At 36.4% G+C, this 23,196-nt stretch overlaps 1 protein-coding gene across 40 annotated transcripts in view; it reads left to right on the forward strand.

The window, feature by feature from the left end:
* Positions 1-23,196, forward strand: part of ablim1b (actin binding LIM protein 1b) — a 64,096-nt gene that overhangs the window by 16,276 nt on the left and 24,624 nt on the right. For 39 of the 40 annotated variants that reach the window (XM_026276421.1, XM_026276395.1, XM_026276437.1 and 36 more), the window contains exons 2-3: positions 12,739-12,873; positions 22,039-22,222. In XM_026276421.1, the coding sequence (XP_026132206.1) occupies positions 12,739-12,873; positions 22,039-22,222 (319 nt within the window). Of the gene's footprint in view, positions 1-2,114; positions 2,523-12,738; positions 12,874-22,038; positions 22,223-23,196 lie in introns of those variants that run through there. The other variant, XM_026276418.1, reaches the window with a different exon arrangement.

The raw sequence follows: 23,196 nt of genomic DNA on the forward strand, positions 1-23,196 counted from the left end.
TATAGCAGTACTGTGCTGCAGACATTGTAAAGATGTGGGTTTATGTTTTTTTGGATAAAATGTAAGGAACCAAATGAAACATCCTAGCAACTAGAACATGTCACATAGAAACACATAAAAACTATAATAACTATAATTCATTTCTATTCACGGTCTAGTGTTTTAGAATGTCAGAGAAAATGATGTTTTTCTGAAACAAGCATTAAAGCATTAATAAAGTAGTCGTAGTAGTGTTTTGTGTTGTTGTACATATACTGTAAATGGAGAGTAATCACACTGGTCTAGCTTTGTTCTTGTTGCTTTGGCTCAGTCCCTTCTCTTTGCTCTTGCTTGTTGACAAAATATTCAGCTGTTTTCGCCTTTCTAATGATATAATAGACTTCAAGTCCCTCTATTTATCCAACACCTGCTGTTTGTGGCCTTCTCATGCTGGCACCCTGTGTCTCTCTCTCTCACACACATCCTGCCTTATTTAAAATTCAGTTAATCTCCTTTAACCATATCAACCCATGTGCTGTTTCTTAGGCTGTGGACACTTTTGGCCCTGTTGGCTGGTTTGTCTTTAACATTGTCCATGTTAATGCATGTTTATCGGAACCATGATTTTCCTAACCAACAAATGTAATTTCCAACACATCTCAATTTATGTTTTGTGAGGAAATTACATTTTATATAATGAAGTATAAAGGCTGAGATGTGCACTGCACAAGCTAATTTTAATTTTTTTAGAGTAAGGCTTTTTAAAATGACAATTTGATTTGCAAGTGATGCTAATCTCTGCAGTTGTTTTTGTCACACTGTACACTTCAGATTTCATCTGCTCTTTACTGTTGTCTTCTTGGTAAACAAGTACACTAACTTTTGAAACTTCATTAGAGGCAACATTGTTGGTTGTGATGGAAATCATGGTTGAGGGACAGCCATTTATTTATTTATTTATTTATTTATTTATTTTTAAGAAAAGTCTGTTTTGGGACCAGAATAAAACATAATCTATATACTTAAAGCATGATTTTCAGAAGTAGTATTTAAAAAAAAAAATTTATATGACTTTTATATCTCAAAAAGATTTTAGTAAAAAATAAATAAATAAATGAATTGGTTTTCCATGATGTAAAAGTACCTGTAATTGATGAAACATCTATACATTTAAATGCAATGGGATACACCATTTAAATGTTTCAGGGTCAATGAAGGGTCATTAAGATTTAAATAAATAAATTAATAAATAAATACATTTACTAAGCAAGGTAACAATAAACGGATTAAAAGATATTCTGTGCTTTCGAACTTTGTGCTTTTTAAAGAATTCTGGAAAAAATTATCACAGTTTCCATATAACATATTTAGCAACCAAACTATTTCAACTTTGATGAAATAAGTAAATAAATAAATAAAAATCATACTAATATTTCACACCATTACTGTTTATACTGTTTTTGATCAAATAAATGCAGCATTGGCGAGCTTTCAAAAACATTACAAAAAAATCTTACTGACCCCAAACTTTAGAACAGTTTGTCTCGGTCTCATACAAAATATGGAGCTAAAAAAAGTGTATACACATACCACCCCTTTCCTGCGAGTACCAAGACTTCTGGGTAATTCGTCAGAGCAGCCCCATTCTCTCAGTACACGCTACCCCTTGACACCACTGCACTGTTGTGAATATTAATAACTCCTCTCAATGAACTCCCCAATTCAATTGTCAGCCTAGTAATCCTATAATCTACAGCCATGATGCGTGGATAGTCCGGAGAGACACCAGCTGATCCCTCAAACACCAGCCATAGCATAGTTTTCCTGTTTTACCTTATACATACATCATACGTGGGTCAAAGAAAGTGAATTATATTCCAGCTAATTCATCTGCACCAAACAGGTTTGAGTTGTAAAAGCAGCAGTCAGCACTTCACTGAAATAAACACAGCTAATCGGAGCATGTGATGAACAATGGGAGGGAGACGATATGTATGTGTGAGAGAGAGAGAATAGGGAAGAATAGAAATGTGCATTATATTAAACTGAGTCACATGTGCCCGTCCCCTCCATCTCTGTTTGAAGAATTTAAGGTGGTGTCTCGAACTGGGAGGGATTACGGCTGTGGAATCTGCATTTGTCACACACGGCAGCTGCAACCTGGTTATTTCAGAAGAGCCGGGGCAGAGTCCACAAGCACACACACACGGTATGCGTGTGTATGAGGAGAGGGGGGGCTGCTCGAGAAACGACGACCAAGCCAGCAGTTGCTGAGCGGCTGCTTAGTTTGAGAGTGCAAGCTCTTTCAATCCGTTCCTCTGCTGTCATCTTGCAGTTGCCTTGCTCTCTCTCTCTCTCTCTCTCTCTCTCTCTCTCTCTCGCCCTCTCTTCCGTCGTCTCCTCACATTTGGATTCAGTGGAGGAGTAAAGCAGGAGAACCCAAGGAAGAAAGCAGGCAGGAGGAAGCAGCTCTCTCCCTCTGATCCTCCTCATCAGAGCCCCAGCAGACACTGAGGAGCCAATGGTCATGGTGAAGGAGAAAGGTAGCATGGCACTGCACAGCACTGGGTGGGGACCAGGAGAGAGAGCTCATGCAGAGGGAGCAAACCAGGCCAGCATGTGGGAGATTTGCGTGCGTGTTGATTGTAGGGAGGACGGTTTGCTGCTTATGAAGGATTGCGGTGTATAAAAACGAATGAGATACTGCAGAAGGGAACATAGTGGTGCTATTGATTAAGTGATTTATTGGACTGGGAGATTAATTGGTAGTCATTAAGCTATTCTGACATTGCTGATAACTCTGTTTGATAGATTTATCAACAGAAAGTAATATTTCAATAATGCTATTTTGGAAATCTACGGACAGTGTGCATTTTTGTTTATTTTATAATAACGTGTAAATCAAGTGAAACTCAGTCGATGGTGTGTATTTCTGCTGTCATTTTTTAATTATTATTTCTAAGCATATATTTTGCATAAAATAGTGCATGTTTTAAATCATTTTGAGTATATTTTGTAATAATAAAACTACTTTAATAGTGCACTTTTTTATAATGTAAAGTACTTAAAAATCTAATCTATTTAAAAAAAAATTGAGTATATATTGTGTATTTTTAGTGTAAATAAATAGTAATAATGCATTATTCGCTACCATTAAGTTTTGTTAATTTTATTGGTATTATGTTGGATATGAGCCACCTTGCTCTCTAGATAACTGTGATGGCATTAGACGTTAAAAAGCTCATGTTGGTCGACCACGTAGTGCTGGGAATATGAGAAAGCTTGTGTTTTTGTATTTGTTTGCGATTCTGAAGCTTGCAGTTAATGTAATGCTAATTATGAATTGATGTCTGTGTCTTGGGTTGGTCTTAAAGACGATTACTTTACCTCTAAATCGCTTCTCAGCATGTGGGCTGCACATTGTGCTATACAAACATAATGTGTGTTTATTATGATCCAGAAGACCATTTTATAAACTTTTCTGTTTTCGCTCGGTTTGTGTGGTCTGGTACGTATTTTACACATTCTAGTCTAAATGATACCGTGATTGGTATGTCTAATGGTTGTGTGTGAATGTGCAGAACTGTCTGTGCAGGACTTTCGTGCTGAGAGTTCTTTGTGAATATTAAGCGGCAGTAACTTCAGAAGTTTCATGTTCTCTGATGAGGGAAGCCGCATTATAGCAGCAACATCTGGTGAATCTTAAACGCTTCATTATCGTGTTTACTCAGGCCTCAGGACCACACCGCCTGATTAAAACAATACCGTGAAAAACACCCAAAATAGGACACAAAACTGACTGTTATTCAACCAAAGCAGCTTCTGATGGCACAGTTTCTAGCAGGGATGTTGTGTAACACTATGTAGGAATTTAGCAGGCTATTGAATTATTAACTGAACTAAAAGCAGTGCACAGTGCGTTCCTGTTTGGGATCTCTCCGGGAAAAGGGTTGTTTCCCGAAGAAAGCCTGTGTCACGACTAAGAGATGGAGGCGAGGGATGTTTCGCAGCAGCGATGTACGTGTTTTCAAAAGTAGATCATGCCTTAGTAAAAAGCTAATAGTGGTCTGCGCAGAATGAGGGAGGGGGAGCGAGGGGAAGAGACATGAGAAGAGAGAGAGCCTAAGAGAGAATGAACTCAATAATGCATTTAGCCTATCGCTGTAGCCATGGCAACTGGCCGATGACTGGTCTGTTGCCGAGGCCGTGCCCCGTGTGAATCACAGCACAACACACACTGCAAACCCACCTCACACACCTGTATTTACACACAAACACGTGCATGTCAGTGCTATGACCCACAATATGTTCATTAATACATGCATGGAGTTTCTTTAAACATTTATTGTTAGGCTAGCCGCCACAAGCTAATACACAAACAAAAGCATAATAGACATTTTTACAATATGTTAAATGATCAATTAATATTATTTAGAAAAGATATTGTTTAGAAATCTATGATAATAAATATAAACCATTTATTATTATAAATATTATATTGATTTATAATAATAAAACATTATTTTGTACATTGTATTACTTATATATAAATATCGTCTGTTATATTATTCAGACAGTCTACAGTTCCTATTCCTCATGGCATTCACATTATACCTCAAACTAAATATGAAGTGTTATGTAAAAATGACTTAATATTATCCTGCCATTTTGCTATAAAAATATGTATATTATATTGTTAATATTAATATTAATTAATTAATATATTAATGACATTTAAAATACAATACATTATTTAAAACATAGTAGAAAAACACATTCATTCGTAAAACATCAAGTCTTTATTTACCAGAAAACTGAAGACATTTTTTAACATCTAATTACATTTATTCAAATTTTATTCTACTGCATCACTGGCCAAGTGCAATCTCATTCCCCATTGTGCCAGATTGTCCATTTACTCCATGCATGCAGCTGGGTAGTGTCTGAGCCTGGCTTAGCAATGAAATCACATTCACACACACACACACACACACTCACACATGTTTGTTTTTGTGAAAAGTGGGGACATCCCATAGGCATAATGGTTTTTATACTGTAGAAACTGTATATTCTATCGCCATTCACCAACCCTACCCCTAACCCTAACCCTCACAGGAAACTTTGTGCATTTTTACTTTCTCAAAAAACCTCAATCTGTATGATTTATAAGCGTTTTGAAAAATGGGGACATGGGTTATGTCCTCATAAGTCACCCTCTCCTTGTAATACCTGTGTCATACCCATGTCATTATACAGAGTTGTGTCCTGATATGTCACAAAAACATGCCCACACTCTCACACACACACACACACATTCAAACTCCACTCAACGTTTGGTTGAATACTCTCAATACTATCAGTGTTTAAATGGAAATGCTCACATTGGACTCACGTCAAAGGCACATACCTCTGATAACCTTACCATAAATGGACACATGATAGCTTCACATGACTTTTGATCTAAAAATGTATTGTTCTGTATTAGAAGAATGGCTATACCAGTTTTGTAGCCCTATAGGACAGGATATTTTAGGATAATGATAATTTGCCAAAGACAATGTCTCTAAGGACTGTTTTAACTGCACATATTTATTTCACTACCTATATGAAAGGGTTATAGCCTAATATTCACATTGTATGCATAAACAGTTTTTCTGCTACATAGAGTTTCAGTGTTGTTGAGCTTATTTTTTGCCCACATAGCATAATGATCTCAGCAGAAATATGTTGGAAATACTCTTTAAACCTATTTATCAACCTAAACTTTGACAAAACAGGCTTTTAAGAAGCAATATAAATTTCTTTATTAAAGAAAATACTCAGGAGTCAACAAGAAATTACATTATTTTCTATGCAGCAAGAATATTCAACCCTGTCTCATGTCCTATTTTGGTAGTGTGCCCAACATTAGTTTCTTAGCTGGCCTGATATGTATTTTATTGGCCTTTTAAAAGTCATGGAAATATGAGAATGACCGAGAACGTGATCTCAGGGGCCTCATGGGTTGTGGTACAGATATGCTTATCACATGTGCTTATCACAATGGTATGTGTCCTTTGCTTGGTGGTTGAGTTAGCTTTATGTATTGGTGTGTATGCCAAACAGTAAATTTAAGTTAATGCTTTAATTATAATAATTCTTTACCCGGAGACCAATAGTTATCTCTAAAACCAGACAGACAGAAAATGGTCTTTTGGGGTCAGATTTTAGCATGTTTTTTATTTTTTTATTTTATTTTTTTATAAAATCAGCAATACAAGACTACACTATGTCACTACAAATTCAGTGATGCTGAATCACATATAAACGTATAAATCTACTGTACTGTAAATTCAATCTACTGGGATTGATTCCCGCTTCAATTTTCCCAAAGCCCCAGAATATGACACATTGCTGACTAAAACTATGAGATTTTTTTATATTAGGCTATATATCGATCTTAATCAGCGAAAGATTTCCACAGCCAAAATATGATGAATTATACTGATAATATTACACTAGAGAGCACTAGTGCAGTGTTCTGCTGTATTTATTTTACTTTTTTTAAGAATATTTTTTACAGTGTTGGTTTTTGACATAGTGTATGCAGTCTAATACAAGTCGTTCAAAGAGTATGATAGTAGTAGTAGCAGATCAAAGATGAAAGATGAAATATCAATACAATGATATAATCAGTATGTGCAAATGTGTTTTTCTTTGAAGTTACATCTATTTTTCATGAATAGCAAGAAACACTCTTTCATGCATCTTTCAAAAGTTAGATTTTTTTTTAAGAAATTAAAGCTTTTATTTCTTTTGCACTTTCTTTTTCTCCTTAAAAATATAAAATTTCATAGAATTATTACATGTGACACTGAAGCTTGGAACAATGGCTGCTGAAATGTCAGATTTGTCATCACAGGAATAAATTACATTTTGAAATAAAATAGAAATAGAAATATATATAAGTGTTCACATTATTGCCTTGGTGAGCATAAAGACATTTAGACATTTAGCAGAGTTTTATACAAAGTGACTTACAAATGAAGACAATGGAAGCAATCAAAATCAACAAAAGATATGCAAGTGCTATAACTAGTCTCAGATAGCTCAATACAGAACATATAGCAATTTTTTTTATCATAAAATAAATAAAAAGAAAACATTTCTAATTGAAAAAGAATAGATCATTTTACCAATCCCAAACTTTTTAACAGTACTGTATTGTGTTTCATACACTTCTATATAAACAAACTGACTATATTGTGTATTTCTCAGTCCTGAAGAATATGGTGCATATAAATTTTAATATGTCAACTGAATTTATGACAGCGGTCATGAGAGACGATATTTATCAGTTGGTGCCAACACTGATTCATTTTCTCACTCCTCCTCTTGGCCACAGACCCTATTTATGAGTCTGGATGTGGGCCAGCAACGTGAAGGCCGGCGTGACGTTGACTGGAGGGGAGCCAGATGCTCATCACAATACAAATACAATATCAATCGAATACAAAATAATTATTCAAACTGAATATTTCACCCTGAACATATTGCCTGTGGGCAAAAGACAGCAATCAGTCCACGTTTGTGTCTAAAACAAGCTCTCTTTAGTATCCGGCCCTGACATGTGCGAATTGACCGGTCGTTTGTACTTGGCCAGAGCGCAGAAGGTTACTAGGGGTCAAGTATTGAGTCGAGAGGGGAGCTACTACTGAGATTAGTATGGGGGTTGTTGTAAGGTTAAAATTAGCAGAGGTGAAACAATCTCTCAGACAAAAAGATGTTTAGACCTGCTTGATCTGAGTTGAGGAGGAATGTATTGAAGATGTGTCGTTTGAAAATGGCTGCTGGAGGCAGTGGTGAGGAGTAAAACATTGACTCACTCTGTTCACACAAACACACACACTCATTCTGAGTCAGAACTACGGTTCAACTCGAAAGACACTTTGCCTCAGGATTGAATAACCCTCTTCAGTAACGCAGCCTGAAATAATTTAGTGTTAAACTCTACTTAACGCCATCAGAAGCTTTTTAAATGGGTTCATGTGCATCTGTGTGTGTTAATGGACAGGTATTATACATTAAATCACCACGGATCAGCATTTTCATTTCTCTCGCAGCAGGAGAGCTTGGTGGAGCTATCACAGAATATACCGTGTGAGATTTTGTTATACTGTGGCAGAAGTTTTTGTATCAACTGTATTAATATAGAATTTAGTTTATATTCTGTGGGTCAGAGTTTAGATTTAGTGCCATGTTTAATATTAGCTTTACAGTTTCGAGTATTTTGAAACTCGAATGTTACATATTCTGAAGTTGTTTATTGAATATACAATACCAGTCAAAAGTTAAGGGTTAGTATGATAAAAAAAAAGACAAAAAAAAGAAATTCGTACTTTTATCCAACAGGAACGCATTAAATTGATCAAACGTTTTATATTGGTAGAAAAAAGTATACTTTTAATTAATGCTGTTTTTTTAAACTTGTATTCTTAAAAAAATACATCATAACTGTTTTCAATATAATAAGAAGAAATATTTATTGAGCTCCAAACCCGCATATTAGAATGATTCCTGAAGGATCATGTGACACTGAAGACTGGAGTAATGACTGCTGAAAATTAAGCTGTGTAGGCACAGCAATAAATCACACTGTAATAACATAGTAATAACATATCACACTTTTATTATTATAATTTTTTGTTTATTGGAAATGTATTTGTGCATGTTAATTGCCTGTTTTTACATTCAGATTACTTTTGTAGTAAATAAAAAAAAAACACTAATAATTTAAATAATAATTTAATAATGGTTAAATGAATCAATTAAATTAAATCATTTTTCCTCTCCAGGTAGCATGTCATGAAGACGATATAAGATTTAGTTCATACCATTTACCATGTTCTTAAATTATACTGCAGATCTTATCCATGAAAAACTCGGCATTCATATTGTGTGTATTGTACATAAAACCATTATTTTAATGCAACTATTTCAGAATCTTTTAAAGACAATTAACATATAAATATGTCTTGCACATGCGTCATGAATGAAGCTCATAGTGTTTATGTTTCTGGAAGCCTCAGTGTTTAGCTGTGCTGTTCTTCACCATCTGCCCACATTCCCTCACATCTGCGTCGAGCGTGACAGAGTAGAGGTAGCACACACTGCCTTTGGCTGAATGCAGAAAACACATACTGTAGCAGTGTCCAAATCTGCCTTTTGTGTGTCTGCCTAAAATGTTAGCTACAGTTTGAGCTGTTGTATTAGTTACAGCATATGTCAGGAAACTCTCCTAGTCTAGCCCAGCTGCGTGATTGAAACACTAAACAGATCATTCTTAGCTTGCCATTGTCTGTCAACACTGCAGCTTCACCGTATGAGCTCCCGGTGTCATGATGTTGCCGCCCTGGTAGAGCTGGTTGCTATAGCAACAGCTGTCTCAGTCGGAGGGGGCTAGTTTGAGACAAAATCCTGAGCTTCAGTTTCAAGGGCTGGTAGGAACATTTAATGAGCACAAAGCACTAGCAGAATCTTATCATTACTGATTAGTAACTTGCTCACCAATTCCTGTCATCCATGACAACTTCAGCAGAGAAAAAATAATGGACAACTTCCATTTCTTTGCTTTATACTGAATTTAAAGTACACAAACTGTAGATCTGCAGGATTACAGCATTGCAGTAATAGGGAGTAGATTGCATATGTTTACATTTTGCATGCATTTTATGTGGAACTGTTTTTTTTTTCTTTTTCAAAAAGACGTCAAAGTGTGTTACTTCATATCATCTATAGAAATTTTGCTCACTCAAATTCTAGCCTGACTGTGGCTTTAGATTGTGTGGCAGTGTTTCTTGTGCACACATGAACATTGCACAAGCCTTGATGTCAATTCATGATCAGTTTACTCTTATAAATAATTATTTTTAGTGCAAGTTTCCTCATAATTTAACATTTTGAATTAGACTCACTCAGTGAATAGATCAGATTTCACAACTGATGCCCCCACTGAACTGTGAGTCATTTTTCGGTTAGTTTGAATTTAAAATGAGCTGGGAACCTTAAAGATACAGGTTGTAGGACCTGCCACTAGAGGGCGCACTACCAAAACAATAAAATTTGCGTGGTTTGATGATGCTAAGAAGGAGCGTGGAATGATGGGATTTGTTGTCTTCTAACACAATAATTAGGCATGCATAGCAAACGAAAGTTCAACGATTTGCGCGAGTAGATTAAATACAAAGTCAATGCAAAGATGCGATCATCAGACGCGTCCTCGCGCAGGTCTAGAGACGCGATGCCCCGCGTTCGACGTGTATGCCCCATAATACTTATCTATTTCTAGTTAAAGTTTGTCGCAAAGCTCCCTCCATCTAGAAAATGCAACACCGATATTGATCCTCGCTCTTTCCCTCCTCTTGTCCCAAACTCTTATTGGGTCATTTGGTTTGCCCATACGCTTACGCTTACGGGATCTGTCCTTGTTGACAGAACCAGCTGCAGACAGTAAACAGTAATTATGTTCCATAAATAACACAATCCACCATAAAACGTGCAAGAAGTAAATAAGGAACTGATGGACGCAAGACACTACTTCCGCATTTGTCCACGACACTGTTGTTATGTGGTTTCTACATCAGTAAAGGCAGTAACAAAGGATAACTAACGTCATTGACAGGCGACTGCACTGCCCCGTGTCACTGTTTAGAATGGGAATTTTCTCATGATTTAAAAGTAGTTGAAAACATTAGAGATATTGTTAGTAATCAGCTGGACAAAACATATAACACTGTACTTATTGAAAAAAAAATCATTCACATAATTAAATAAAAATGTTGTATTAGCCTTAAAAACTGGTTTTTAAATAAATTTAAAGGAGTTGAGTTAAACTCATGATGCATAAGTAACAGGAAAATAAATGATATGCACTATATGATTAGGAGACATACAGTATTTGAAAAAGCCCCCAGAGCAGTTTACAAAGTGGAGACTCTTTTGGGTGGCAATATTATATTTAAACACATGGCCTGATAAGGAACGGGGAGTGATGGTGGGAGGGAGATTCTCTATGTTAATCTTGCACAAGCCTTTCAAGTGGCCAACGATTAGATTAGAGAGGCATGCATTAACTCTCCAATAAAACAGGAGACATAAAGTGAAGAAGTGTCATCCTGGAGTGAGAGAGACGGAGACTACAGGTTCCTGTGATTTTAAGAGTAGCAGTAAATGTCAAAAGGAGGAAGGATAGCGAGAGTAAGGGGAAAGATTCCTGGTCACGCTAATGAGAGGCTACTCTGAAAGGTCTAGAGCTCTTTTCGTTCGAATTAACTTTAGCTTTTTGAGTGCCGCCAGGTTTAGAACAGCAGCTTTGAGTGGACACTGTCTTGGCCTGATGACCTTGAACAAATCTGGCATAGTAAAGCCTAAGTACAACACAGAATGCAAACACTGATACAGGGAGAAAACGATTGAAGTATTGTGAGCCTCAGCACACAGCTCATCCATTATTTCTGTCTGTGGAACGTCTGCTCTCCTTCAGGGCATGTAATTATCAAGATTATAAACAGCTGAAGAGTGTTCTTGAGTTTTAATGTCTGTTTATAGTGGTGTTTATGTTTTAAAGGAATAGCGCATTCCAAAATGAAAAATTATTTTGGGAGAATAATTCTTTATGCTGTTGTGTCCACAGGCTAACATGTCAGAAGTTGGTAAACGGCAAAGCACAAATGACTAATGACCTTCGTTATGCAACTGTAACGACTCTAAATGACACTTGTGAAGAGCAGTAGATATGTAAACAACATGACTCTGTGTGGCTGTGATAACCACTGTGTGGCAGTCCACTTGTCCTGCTGATCACTCCAAAAACAACCTTCCAACACCTAACACTCCACTTACACCCACACACTGTGTGATAGCACCCAGAGTGGGGACATTGGCCCTTTGAAACACTTTCTAGACAGTTACAAGCATTATGTAATTAAGGCTAGTTGAGGTTCAGCAAGCCTTTTGTTTATTCGTTTTGCATCTACATGCATATTTATTGCATTGGAAAAAGCAACAGTGCTTAAATGCAGGAACAGTGCATCCAATTATAAAAACAATTAAGTTTCAGTTTTATATAACCGTGCCATGTATTGTACCTTGCCAAAAGTATAGCTGGATATTACAAACCGGCTTTCTTCTGGGTTATGCATTACAATAAATACAACAATAAAAATTATTCAAGAATTTAATTTAATTAGTGTTCATTTCAAATTAATGCATTAGTTAAAATCAAAAGTGGTGTCTTTTAAAGTTATTTAATGGACCCGAGCTAACAATGAACAGTTGTCTTTTTATTAAATAAGACTAAATAGTACTGCCATTAATGTATTGCTTATTGTTAATGTCAGTTAATGGATTAAATAACATAACCAAATGGGACATCAAAGTAAAGTGTTACCATGATCTGTGTGAGAATTTTGTCAACATTAGCTTTTACACATTTTGTTGAATGTGATCAGAATCCATAACTGGCCTGTAATTTCAGTGTCATGATAAAATTCTAGTTATTCAAATTACTTATGTAATACAGTATAGGCTGTAGTAGATTTATTATCTTTTAGTAGCTAAGGACCAATTGTTTATACACTTGTTAATGTTGGCGGTCAAATATATTGTTGTGGGTTTGAAGCTCATTAATGAGAGAATCCTATCCTCCTTATCTGTGTTACAGTGTGGTTTACTTCCATAATGGACGTCTTTGCTAATCCATGTCTCTGTGTTCTTTGACAGTGGCCCATCCTCAGGAACCAAACCATCCACCAGGAAAACTGGTTATCCAGTGCTATAAGTGTGGGCAGCCATGCAAGGGAGAGGTTCTCCGGGTGCAATCCAAGCACTTCCATATTAAATGTTTCACATGCAAAGGTAAGATTGATTTATTACACAGTGGCTGTTAGACCATCTTAATCTATTTGTGGAAACTTCTGAAAGCTAATTTCTTAGGGTAAGAATGACGGATTAACAAAGTAGAACCAAATTCCACTTTAGCCTGTTTGTTATTGAAGTCATTGCTTCATCCAAGTCAAAAATGTGACCAAAGGATAGATTAACAAAGCTGGCTCTGATAAAGCAGATGGCTTGTGGAGTTGAGTAAAGAGGAACCCAGAACTTCATTACCTGATAAATTAAACCAAAGTTAGTCCAAAACTGTATTACGCCCCCTCTGCGCAACCATGATAATTTAATAAAATGGGCCAGGCACTCTTTATCCAGACTTCTGTGCTCTTCTATGTTCATACCTGTTTTACCGATATCATTTGGCAGGAATTATGGAAAAACTGACTAAATTTGCTTGGAGAGTCTCTCTTGAAATGATACAGGCAGGAAGTACAGTAGATTGAGTTTCCCATCACATGTTTTTCTTTAGATCTGTTGTGGTATTACATGAAGTTTTGACCTTCTTTATTTAGTTGAAGAGTTTCTGGCTGTCTCTCTAAAAGCTGATTTTCATTCTTTGCGCTCCATATGGATTGACCCTCAGGTTGCATAAGATAATATAAAGTTTATGTGGTGGCATGTTGCCAGTCACAAAGAGCAGACAATTCATTTCCTTCCGGAAGCCTCAGCGAGAGCTCAGTGGCTCAATGTGCCTTTGTTTACGTGCTCTCAAAGAAGAAAAACGGTCCATTTCTGCATTCTTGATTAATGTGCAGCACTTCAATATGTGAAACATTGAGGACCTGTTGATACAGCAGATAATTGTATGAAGGGTCTTGACAATAAATGTCAGTGCGTCCTTAAGCTTCAGTTCCAAGCAATCCTTTAAACAGCCCTCAGAAGCTGAGGTCTTTCAGGGTTTCTTTTAATCTCACCCGAGCAATTCACTCCACATGTAGCTCCGCATTAGTCACTAATCGCAGACGCTGCATTAGTTACCTGAAACAAGGTTAAAAATGAGAGAGCACTGTCATCATGACTGACTATAAGAGCTTGCGTTCTCTCTGTTACTCCAGCTTTAGTTCAACTTTTTAGTGTTAAATCAGTGCATTAAAAGAAAAGCTAATTCTGCTAATTAAGCTAATTGATGACACTCTCTGAACAAACAGACAAGATCTCAAAATGGCAGTGCGGACAGTAAGTACTAAACACTTCATTTTTTAAATCAGATTTTTTTTTGCATTTTGTGTGCAAGACTGGGAAATCACAAGATTTACTTCATAAGCACAGAGCGAATGAAAAATGAAAAAAAAAAAAACACCAAAAATTACCAGAACTCGTTCCCACCAGCATCTGTCACATGATTGTTCACGTCTACAAGTAGAGTTGAAGTTTAAAGTTTAAAATAAGAGATTGAAATTCTGTGATTCAAATCTATTTAAGATAGTATTTTATCATTAGAAACGTTTGGCATTTTTAAATTGAATAAATATAAAAATAAATACTGACATAATATGAATAATAAATACTTTCGAATTCTACACACTTTCTAGGTCACTAATCAAATAATCAAATTAGTGAAATTGGTAATGTGACTCTGTATAGACGGTCAGATGGTCTTGTTTTCAAACACAAGATGCTCATTGGATTATTCAGAAATCATGCTGGACAACATGATCATCATTTTTCATGCAGGTCAAACAGCAAATTAGTTTATTGTTTATTGAGGCATAAGTCTTAGTTAATGGTTTGTTAATGGAGAGATTGGACAAGTGTGACCTATTTATTATATTAAACTTTTTACTTAATGTTAAATGTGCATATGTATTTTGTTATGCAACATACATGTAAAAACAACATACATGGATTTTTATGCATATAATACAAACCACAAACCAAACATATTATGAATTTTTTGTTTCTTGTTCAATTCAAATTGTATGATAAGTCAAGGATAGTTTTATTAAAGCAGTATGGTATCAGACATTTGGATCCCACTTTTTGAGAACCATGTGAGTGCCATATAGATATTGAAACCATTCAGTACCATTATAAATACTCAAAGTGGCATAGTCCAGTTGTCCTGCATGCATATTAACGTATATTAATCCCCATCTTTCCTAGATCTAGAAAGAGTAAGACTATTGCTAGCCACGTATATGTCTTAATTACAGAAGAGGGCAGCAAGAGGGCTCAGGTTAAGCAGGCTGGTGACTTGTAGTCCACTTACAAGGAATCCATTATCTAATGGATCTCCCATATTTCTAGTCAGTCAACTCCATTCATAGAAATCAGGATTCAGGCTTCTACATAAGGTCTGATGTTACTTTCTCTGTGGATACCTGGCTGGAGTGCTTCTGCTGGGGTGACCTGCCAGTACCTGAACTCTGGCGAGAGAAGATGCAGTCCTCTACAGCTGGGTTGTAAGCTAATGGGCCTTGCTTTGCTCTATTAGTTTAATTTGTTCACTCTAAGCAGGGTCACTTATGAATGCTGAATGCTAGAATGCTAGAGTGAGCATGTGCAGTCAACATCTACAGCTCTGCTCCCCACTTCTCTACTCGATCACTTTATATTCCTGCCCATGTCTCACCCTGTCTTTCTGCACATTTTCCCTCCCTCTCTTTCTCTCGCTCTGTGTGTGAATGCTGTGTCAGTCACCGAGCTTGTGTGTGCTATTTTGGGCATAGTCTCCAGGAGCTGTTAAAGCGCTGCAATGCTGGAAATAGCTCTGATGATCCCTATTGGGAGGATAAGACGGAAGAGAAAGGGTCCGCACATACCTCTACAGAGATTGCCAGTCTGTCTGTCTGTGAACGTGTGTGTGTGTGCATGTGTGTGTGTGCCAGTCACTCAACAGCTGTGGGTTTGCATTAATGAGGAGTGGCAGATGCCCCTCGGGGTCAAGGGTTGTGGGCCTGAACATGTCATTTCAGGATGTCATAGCCAAGAAGATGATGTCACAGGCTGACCTCAGAGCAAAAGATTCATTTCACAAGTATTTGAGCATTTCATTTATAGGAGGATGTTGCTTTGTTGAAGTTACTGCTGTTTTTATTGTTTTAGGTTTATGAGTTTTTCTCTGTGAGAACCAGATCATGTGACTTACACAGATAATTTTTTTCCTATTGAACAGGAGAAAAATTAATCACCAATTCTATGTCTGCAGTAAATCGAATAAAGTCTTGCACATTTTATTATGGATAAGCATGCTTTGTTCAACATGTTTTAGATTGTTAAACAGAAACACTCACTCAATAAAATGATAGAGCCAGAAAAGAAGAGCCAGGACAATTTTCTATATGACTCCGAATGGATTCCTCTGAAAGATCATCAAGTCATATCCATCTAGAATGGCTTGAGGGTGGCTAAAGCTCAGGCTGATTTTTTATTTTTGTCTGAACTAACCGTTTAATTTGAATTTAATCTGGATTATTGGTTTAAGAGTTTTAGCAGAGTATGTTTAATCAACAGGAAGAGTAAGCTTGGTTTCTACCTGGCGAGGTCAGGTCATCCGCATTTTGAAGATAAGGTATATATTTAGATATCTATGTGTGTGGTAAGTCCTAATGAGATTCTTTGTTTAGAAAACGTGGAGCTAGAGAAGTTCAGGCAGTCCTTACTAAAATAGCGGAGAGGATTTTTCTGGCACCTGTCACTGTCAGAGACACACATTACCAACCAGCCAGACTCTATGATGCACACACATAGACTCATACACACACACAAACACCTCATTCCATCCCTTCTCCCATTAACCAAACAGTTGTCAGTTGTAAAACCTCCCTACTTTATGCATCCACACACACACACACACACACAGTCACATTTCTCACTCAGTCTTTTTCTGTCAGTCTCTGAAGGGGACACTCATAAAACCCATTATAACTCACAACACCGTAAGACATCATGAAAGCAACAAACAATTTACTGCTCTCTCTAAAACCCAACATTAAGTCAGCAAGTTGCCTCAGATACGAAACACAAACTGTTAAGCAGTGATGTGTGTCTGGAACTAGCCCTGTAATGTCAAACCGAAGGCTGTAATACTGTGGCTTCACGAATGCAGCTGGGACAGGAATCAGCAATGAGTCCAACCAGAGGTCATTCTAAGAATGTCCATGATCTAAAGTCCACACACACACACACACACACACAAAAATGCTCTGTTTGTGAATGATTGAACTACTATTATAGATTAACTTGCTAAGTATGTTAAAAATGTGCAAAAATAGTAAATATTAACTTAGATTAGGGAGGCAACATTGCTGAAATATTTCTGTCTCGTTTGAAAATTCTTTAATGTATCATTTTTTTCTCAGCAATGATATTTAACAGAGACTTTTTTCTTAAATCTTCTGCTTCTCAGATTTTCATCTCCCCCAAAACTGACTCAAGTATCCTCAAATAATAAACTCCAGCTAATCCCAAACTTCAGAATGGTGGTATATATAACAATTCAACTCAGTGCAGCCAATGCAGTGGATTAAGGGAAATTAATATAAGCACAGGAGATATGTGTTTAAGGATTTAAATCATACTTGCAGGTAGCATACAGTACCAGCTGCATTCCTTGCTGAGGTCAGACTCAGAAATCATATATTTGTGCTATGTAGACTCAGCGGTTATTTTAACAATCACTGCATTTTATTTTGCAGCTTTGCTCAATGTACATACTGTACACACCTCAAGACAAGCAGCATGGATAATGTGTCAACATTAGACTCTGTCAATGCAGAAAAAACACATAATGTCTCCAATCTGGAGAACTTGCCAAAATTAGCTCATATTCCAAGCTCACATGACTTTGTTTCTTCCATTTTATAATATATTGTTCATTTCTCCATGCAAGTACACATAATGAAGATTGAATCCTTAAAAATAATGCAAATGCACCATGAGCATATCAAAAATTAGTCACTATGATATTTATAGGCCACCTGAATTAATACAATATCATTGTGTGAGAATTAACCTGATCATTAAAATCACTTCACTGAATCAAGTTCTGGATCAGTCCTGTTTATGAACAAATAATTATTTTGTGAACCAGATCTACTGATTCACTGAACGATGCTGGTGATACATTGTTGCTTCTCTAATGAATGAGTTTTTTTAATGAACTATTCTTTTAACCCACCCATATACTGTATTCAGCCTGAGATCTCCAGTAATGAGGCTGAACAGGCCTGGCATTCAACATGGTGGTGCTTTGTCACAACAGTGCTGTTGGTAGTTTCACATGGATAATAAATGGTCCCATGCTCTGTGCCAAAGGGCCCCTTATGCCAGCCTGGGTTCTTGTTTGGGAATCATTTTATCTGCTCCATTAGCTGATCTCACAGAGTGATTAAGTGCATAAAAATGAAGTATAAAATCTCACCGCAGTAAAAAGATGAGAGGTGACTTCACAGAGACTGTTTGTCTATACATCCCACTGCTGTTACAGTATATTCTAGGGTGAGATGTCTCTCCATGCAGAATAGAGGTCTCAAACAAAGTGGAGAGAAAGCCATGTACTGTCCACTAAAGTGCAGAGAGAAAACAGCATGCTGGGAAACTCATTCAAATATCGATGAAGTCTGTGAAAGCTGATGTCTGCATATACTATTTGGGAAACCCGGGGCTTTCTGCACTTCTGCACTCTGTACAGATTGTAACTTGGCTTTGTTTCTGATGCCCTTTGTGTCATAGTATATGAACTGAATCTGAACTAAAAGTCACATTTGAGTTGAATCTCGAGTCTCTACTCTTCTTAAATCTTTCCAGTAGTTCATATGAATCATTTTTTTTCCTGTATCCATTCAGACAGAGGCAGAGTGTGAGGATGGAGGGGTTGTCTCAGTAATTGAGAGGATGGATGGATGTTTGTTCTGGGAGGAGTTAACAGGCTGTTCTGTTGAGAAGATATCTGACAGACAGCTGAGAGCGTCATTACACTTGCGTCATTGCTCACGACACACACACACACACACACACAGCTGAACTCCCAGACACTCCAGTCCATGTAACTACTGCTTCTCTTCTGTTAAAGGAATACTTCACCCAAAATTGAAAAGTTTTTAATCATTTATGTCCACCCTTATGTCATTCCAAACCTGTACGAGTTTCTTTCTTATGTTGAACACAAAAGAAAATGAAGAATTAGTCCCCATTGACTTCCATAGTATTTATTTCCCAACTATGGAAGTCAGTGGGGACCAACAACTATTTTCTGGTTCTTTATGTGTTCAACATAAGAAAGAAACTTGTAGGCTTCGAACGACCTGAGGGTGAGTAGATGATGATAAAATAAAATATTTTGGGTGAACTTTTCCTTTAAGAAGACATAAGTTTTATAAGCATATATAGACATCTTTTAGAAGGTGAAAAGGTTATATAGACAGACACGCTTTGAAAGGTATATGTAGGAGATATATGTAGATTTCACCTAACAATACTACTTTTTACCAGAAGGTGGTGCTTTTTTTTCATTGTAACAAAGGGCCTTGAATATAGCTGGAATCAGTACCAGACAACAATAAAATGGTAAGAAATGGGCTAAATGACAAGTTCTTACTTCCATTATTGTAACTTATAAAATACAATCAATTAAAAATAATAAAAAAATGATAAAATTATAATTAAAAATAATAAAATAATAAAAAATCATTTGAATACTTTATATACTAAAATACATTGGTGTAGAATTTGTTTTTTAAACGTGTGTACATTTTAAACTAATGACAAAGAAACAGCATTTAAAACATTGAATTAAATGTGAATTTCTTTTAATTATTTTCTTGTAAAATATATGCAAATAAACCAAAGATTACTGACAAGTTCTAAAAATATTTTTTATATTGTAATAGTATTATTGTTGTCTGAAAAAAAAAACTAACTTTAAAATATTTAATTGTAGATGGCCCAGGATGGTAGTGAAGAGAATGGCAGTTGTGTTCCTGTGGTCTGTAGTTACAAGATGTGTGTGAAAAAACATTAATGGGTATGACATTTTCTAAACTAGCATCCTGGCATTCTGCACCCTGTCAGTGAAGGTTACCAGACACAAGTGAGGGCACTGGCTGCGACTCTTACCCATCTCTCTCTCTCTCTCTCTCTCTCTCTGAGGCTAATCACTGCCGTCTCCACAGCCACCTGCTTGTCACATTTACTGTCTGAATGGACCTAATCTTCCAGAAACAGAAGACCGCTTCAATGAGGCAAAAGATATGTTAACAGCTGTGGAAATGGGACTGCAAATAACATTTTGGATTTGTGTTGAAAACATACTGTCAAAAACGTTTAAACAAAATTATGATTAATTCATTTTTGAAGGGGTCATATGATGCTTTTTTAAAGATCATTATTTGGTGTATTTGGTGCAACAGAATATATTGACATGTTTTAATGTTCAAAAGCACATTATTTTTCAAATACTGTACATTATTGTAGGTCCTCTATGCCCCGCCTCTATCAAATGCATCGTTTTTCTACAAAGTCCCTCCTTCAGGAAAGTGCAGTCTGCTCTGATTGGCCAACTTACACAGTGCATTGTGATTGGCCAAACACGGCAAGCATTTGTCAGAAATGTAATGCCCCTTTCCATAATTGCGAGCTTCATCTTTCAAAATAAATGTAATGATGGATAATAATGTCCTTAGTTAAACAATTAGTCCAAGCCCGAAAGGGGAACACAGTGCCTTGACAGACGTAATGATAAAGCTTATATTTGTTTGCAGTACAGAAGCCACGAATGGTTAAGACAGCTGACTCTACTGTGTTACCCTGTCTCTCTCTTTCTCTCTCTTACACACACACACATACACGTGTGCGCACACATACACAATATGCAAATCTCTGCATTGGAACATTCAATAGCAAATACTTAAACTAATAACAATACATACTTACAGTAGCTGCTTCAGAAGCGCCAGATTTTCGTAGCAAAGTCAGAATGACCTCCTCTCCTAGGTTCACAAAACAGTCATCCATTAAAATGCATTGCTGTTCTGTTGTTCTGTTTCACGTAGGCCAAATTTGACCTGTGGTGACCTTTGATATGGCCTACCATGCCAAATCAAAAGATGAGGGGAAAACATAAAAACAGTGCATTTAAGCATATCTTCATTTCAAATTTTTATTTTTATTTTTGCACTGAATAGTGAATTTGGTAAAAAAAAAAAAAAAAAAAAGATTTAAAAATTTTTCAAGATTTATAAAGTCAGTCAATGACAGTTGTAACAAATAGTTTAAATGTATGTGTTTTTTTTTAGGTTTGATTGTTTATGGGGTGCAGTCTTACATGTGTTCATTTAAAAACACTGCTTTATTTTTCACATAATTCACCCTTATTTCACGCCGATCTGTCCCTTCTCTGACAAAAGCCTTGATTATTTGGTTTATTTCTGATTTATTTCCCGTTATTATGAAGCTCCTCCCTCAGAAATACACGATGGGCTGAGATTGTTCAGCTGGCTCAGTGTTGTGATTCACTAAACCACTTCGAGTGCATCTGAACATCCTGCCCCTCTCAAGCCCGTATTTTACTGTTAAATTTATACTCTATTTTCATAAAATGGTGAAAAACTGCCTTCCTAATATCTTTACAGGTTGGAATGTAGGAGGATAGACAGAGAAAAACAGATAGAAAGAGAGAGGCAGTGAGAGAAATCCATGCTTTTAGGAAGGGGGTATCATGTGACGCTAAACAAGCTGTTAAATATCAGTCTCTGCCGGCCAAGGAGCTTTTAGAAAGATTTGGCATGTGTGACGGCAGGATTACACATAAACACGCTTAACAAAAGGACACAGACCTAAAACACCTCTTCATGCAGACCTATATAAAGTGTCTGAACTTGGGCCAGAGTCTTGAAAGCATCTTGAAGCCTCAGGAAACTCTTTATTTATACGCCTTTGTCCTCAGACACATTGGCCAAGACAAGCATAAGCCCCCTGACCTTATGTTTGCTGGCAGCCAAAATGTGTAAATCCCAGTGCAAAAGAGATGCACTTGTGTGACTTCTGAGTTGTGTTTCAAAAGAGCCAAACTAAGTGTCATTTATTTTGAAGATGGTGTGTTTCAGATTTCACTCAAGACTGTCTTGTAGTGTAAGATCTCATTAAACTAATTATTCTGATTTCTGATTTCTCTGTTCTCGTATTCCCATTCAGTGTGTGGGTGTGACCTGGCCCAAGGTGGTTTCTTCATGAAGAACGGGGAGTATCTATGCACGCTGGACTACCAGAGGCTTCATGGCACTCGCTGTAATGGCTGTGGAGACTTTGTTGAAGGAGAGGTGGTCACTGCTCTTGGGAAGACTTATCATCCCACATGCTTTGTCTGCACGGTTTGCAAGTAAGAGTTGCCCAAAAGCAGGCCCTTTTAATATTATATTAATATTATTAATATTATATTTCATTTTATTTAATATTTATAATACTAATTATAAATTTCATAGTGTTTTATGCTTTTTTTATTTATTCCAAATTAATAACTAGAGGCAGTAACAATTTTAACAATATTTTGGAAAGAAATTTTTAAAAAATCATTATTTAACATTAGTTAACTACACTGTTAGCAATTGATGTAATTTTTACAATAAATTTTACAACAACGCACTGTATTCATGTTTTTGTTGTAAATACAAATGCATGATGGGAAATTAACGGACAGTCCTGTAAAATTATTGTAACTACACTTTAGAAGCATTTTTTTTTTTTACAGCAACCGCATAGCATTGTGGGATCGCTGCTGTTTGAATTTTGAAATTACGCGGCCAACGGACGGTACCAGAAGAATTTTTAGTTAACATGAACTAAGAATAAACAATAGCCAATTTCTACAGCGTTTATTAAGCTTAGTTGCTATTCATTTCAACATTTACTAATGCACTATTAAAATCAAAAGTGGTGTCTGTTAGCATTATTTTATGCACTGTGAACTGTGAAAGTCACGGCACACTAAGGAGTCTCTTTTGTAAAGTCTATGGACTGAAGGGAGGCAAGCTGTTGTTGTAACTTTACCTGCGGGTGTCAACTTTAATACTTTTAAAGCCATATTTAGTAATATTTGTGATTTATGTTTGTAATATCAATTATTTTGTCATCCAATTTTTTGAGGAGACACTGCCTTCCTTGCCTCCTCGGAGGAAACGCCCCTGATGTATAACAATTTAACATTTTCTATTTGAATATATCTTAAAATGTAATTTATTCTTGTGATGACAAACCTGAGTTTTCAGAAACTTTTATTCCAGTCTTTTAGTGTTGCATGGTCCTTTAGAAATAATTCTAATAGTCTGATTTTATGCTCAATAAAAACAAAATGTA

The sequence above is a fragment of the Carassius auratus genome, chromosome 12, assembly GCF_003368295.1.
Source record: "Carassius auratus strain Wakin chromosome 12, ASM336829v1, whole genome shotgun sequence".
In the NCBI taxonomy this organism is placed as follows: domain Eukaryota; kingdom Metazoa; phylum Chordata; class Actinopteri; order Cypriniformes; family Cyprinidae; genus Carassius; species Carassius auratus.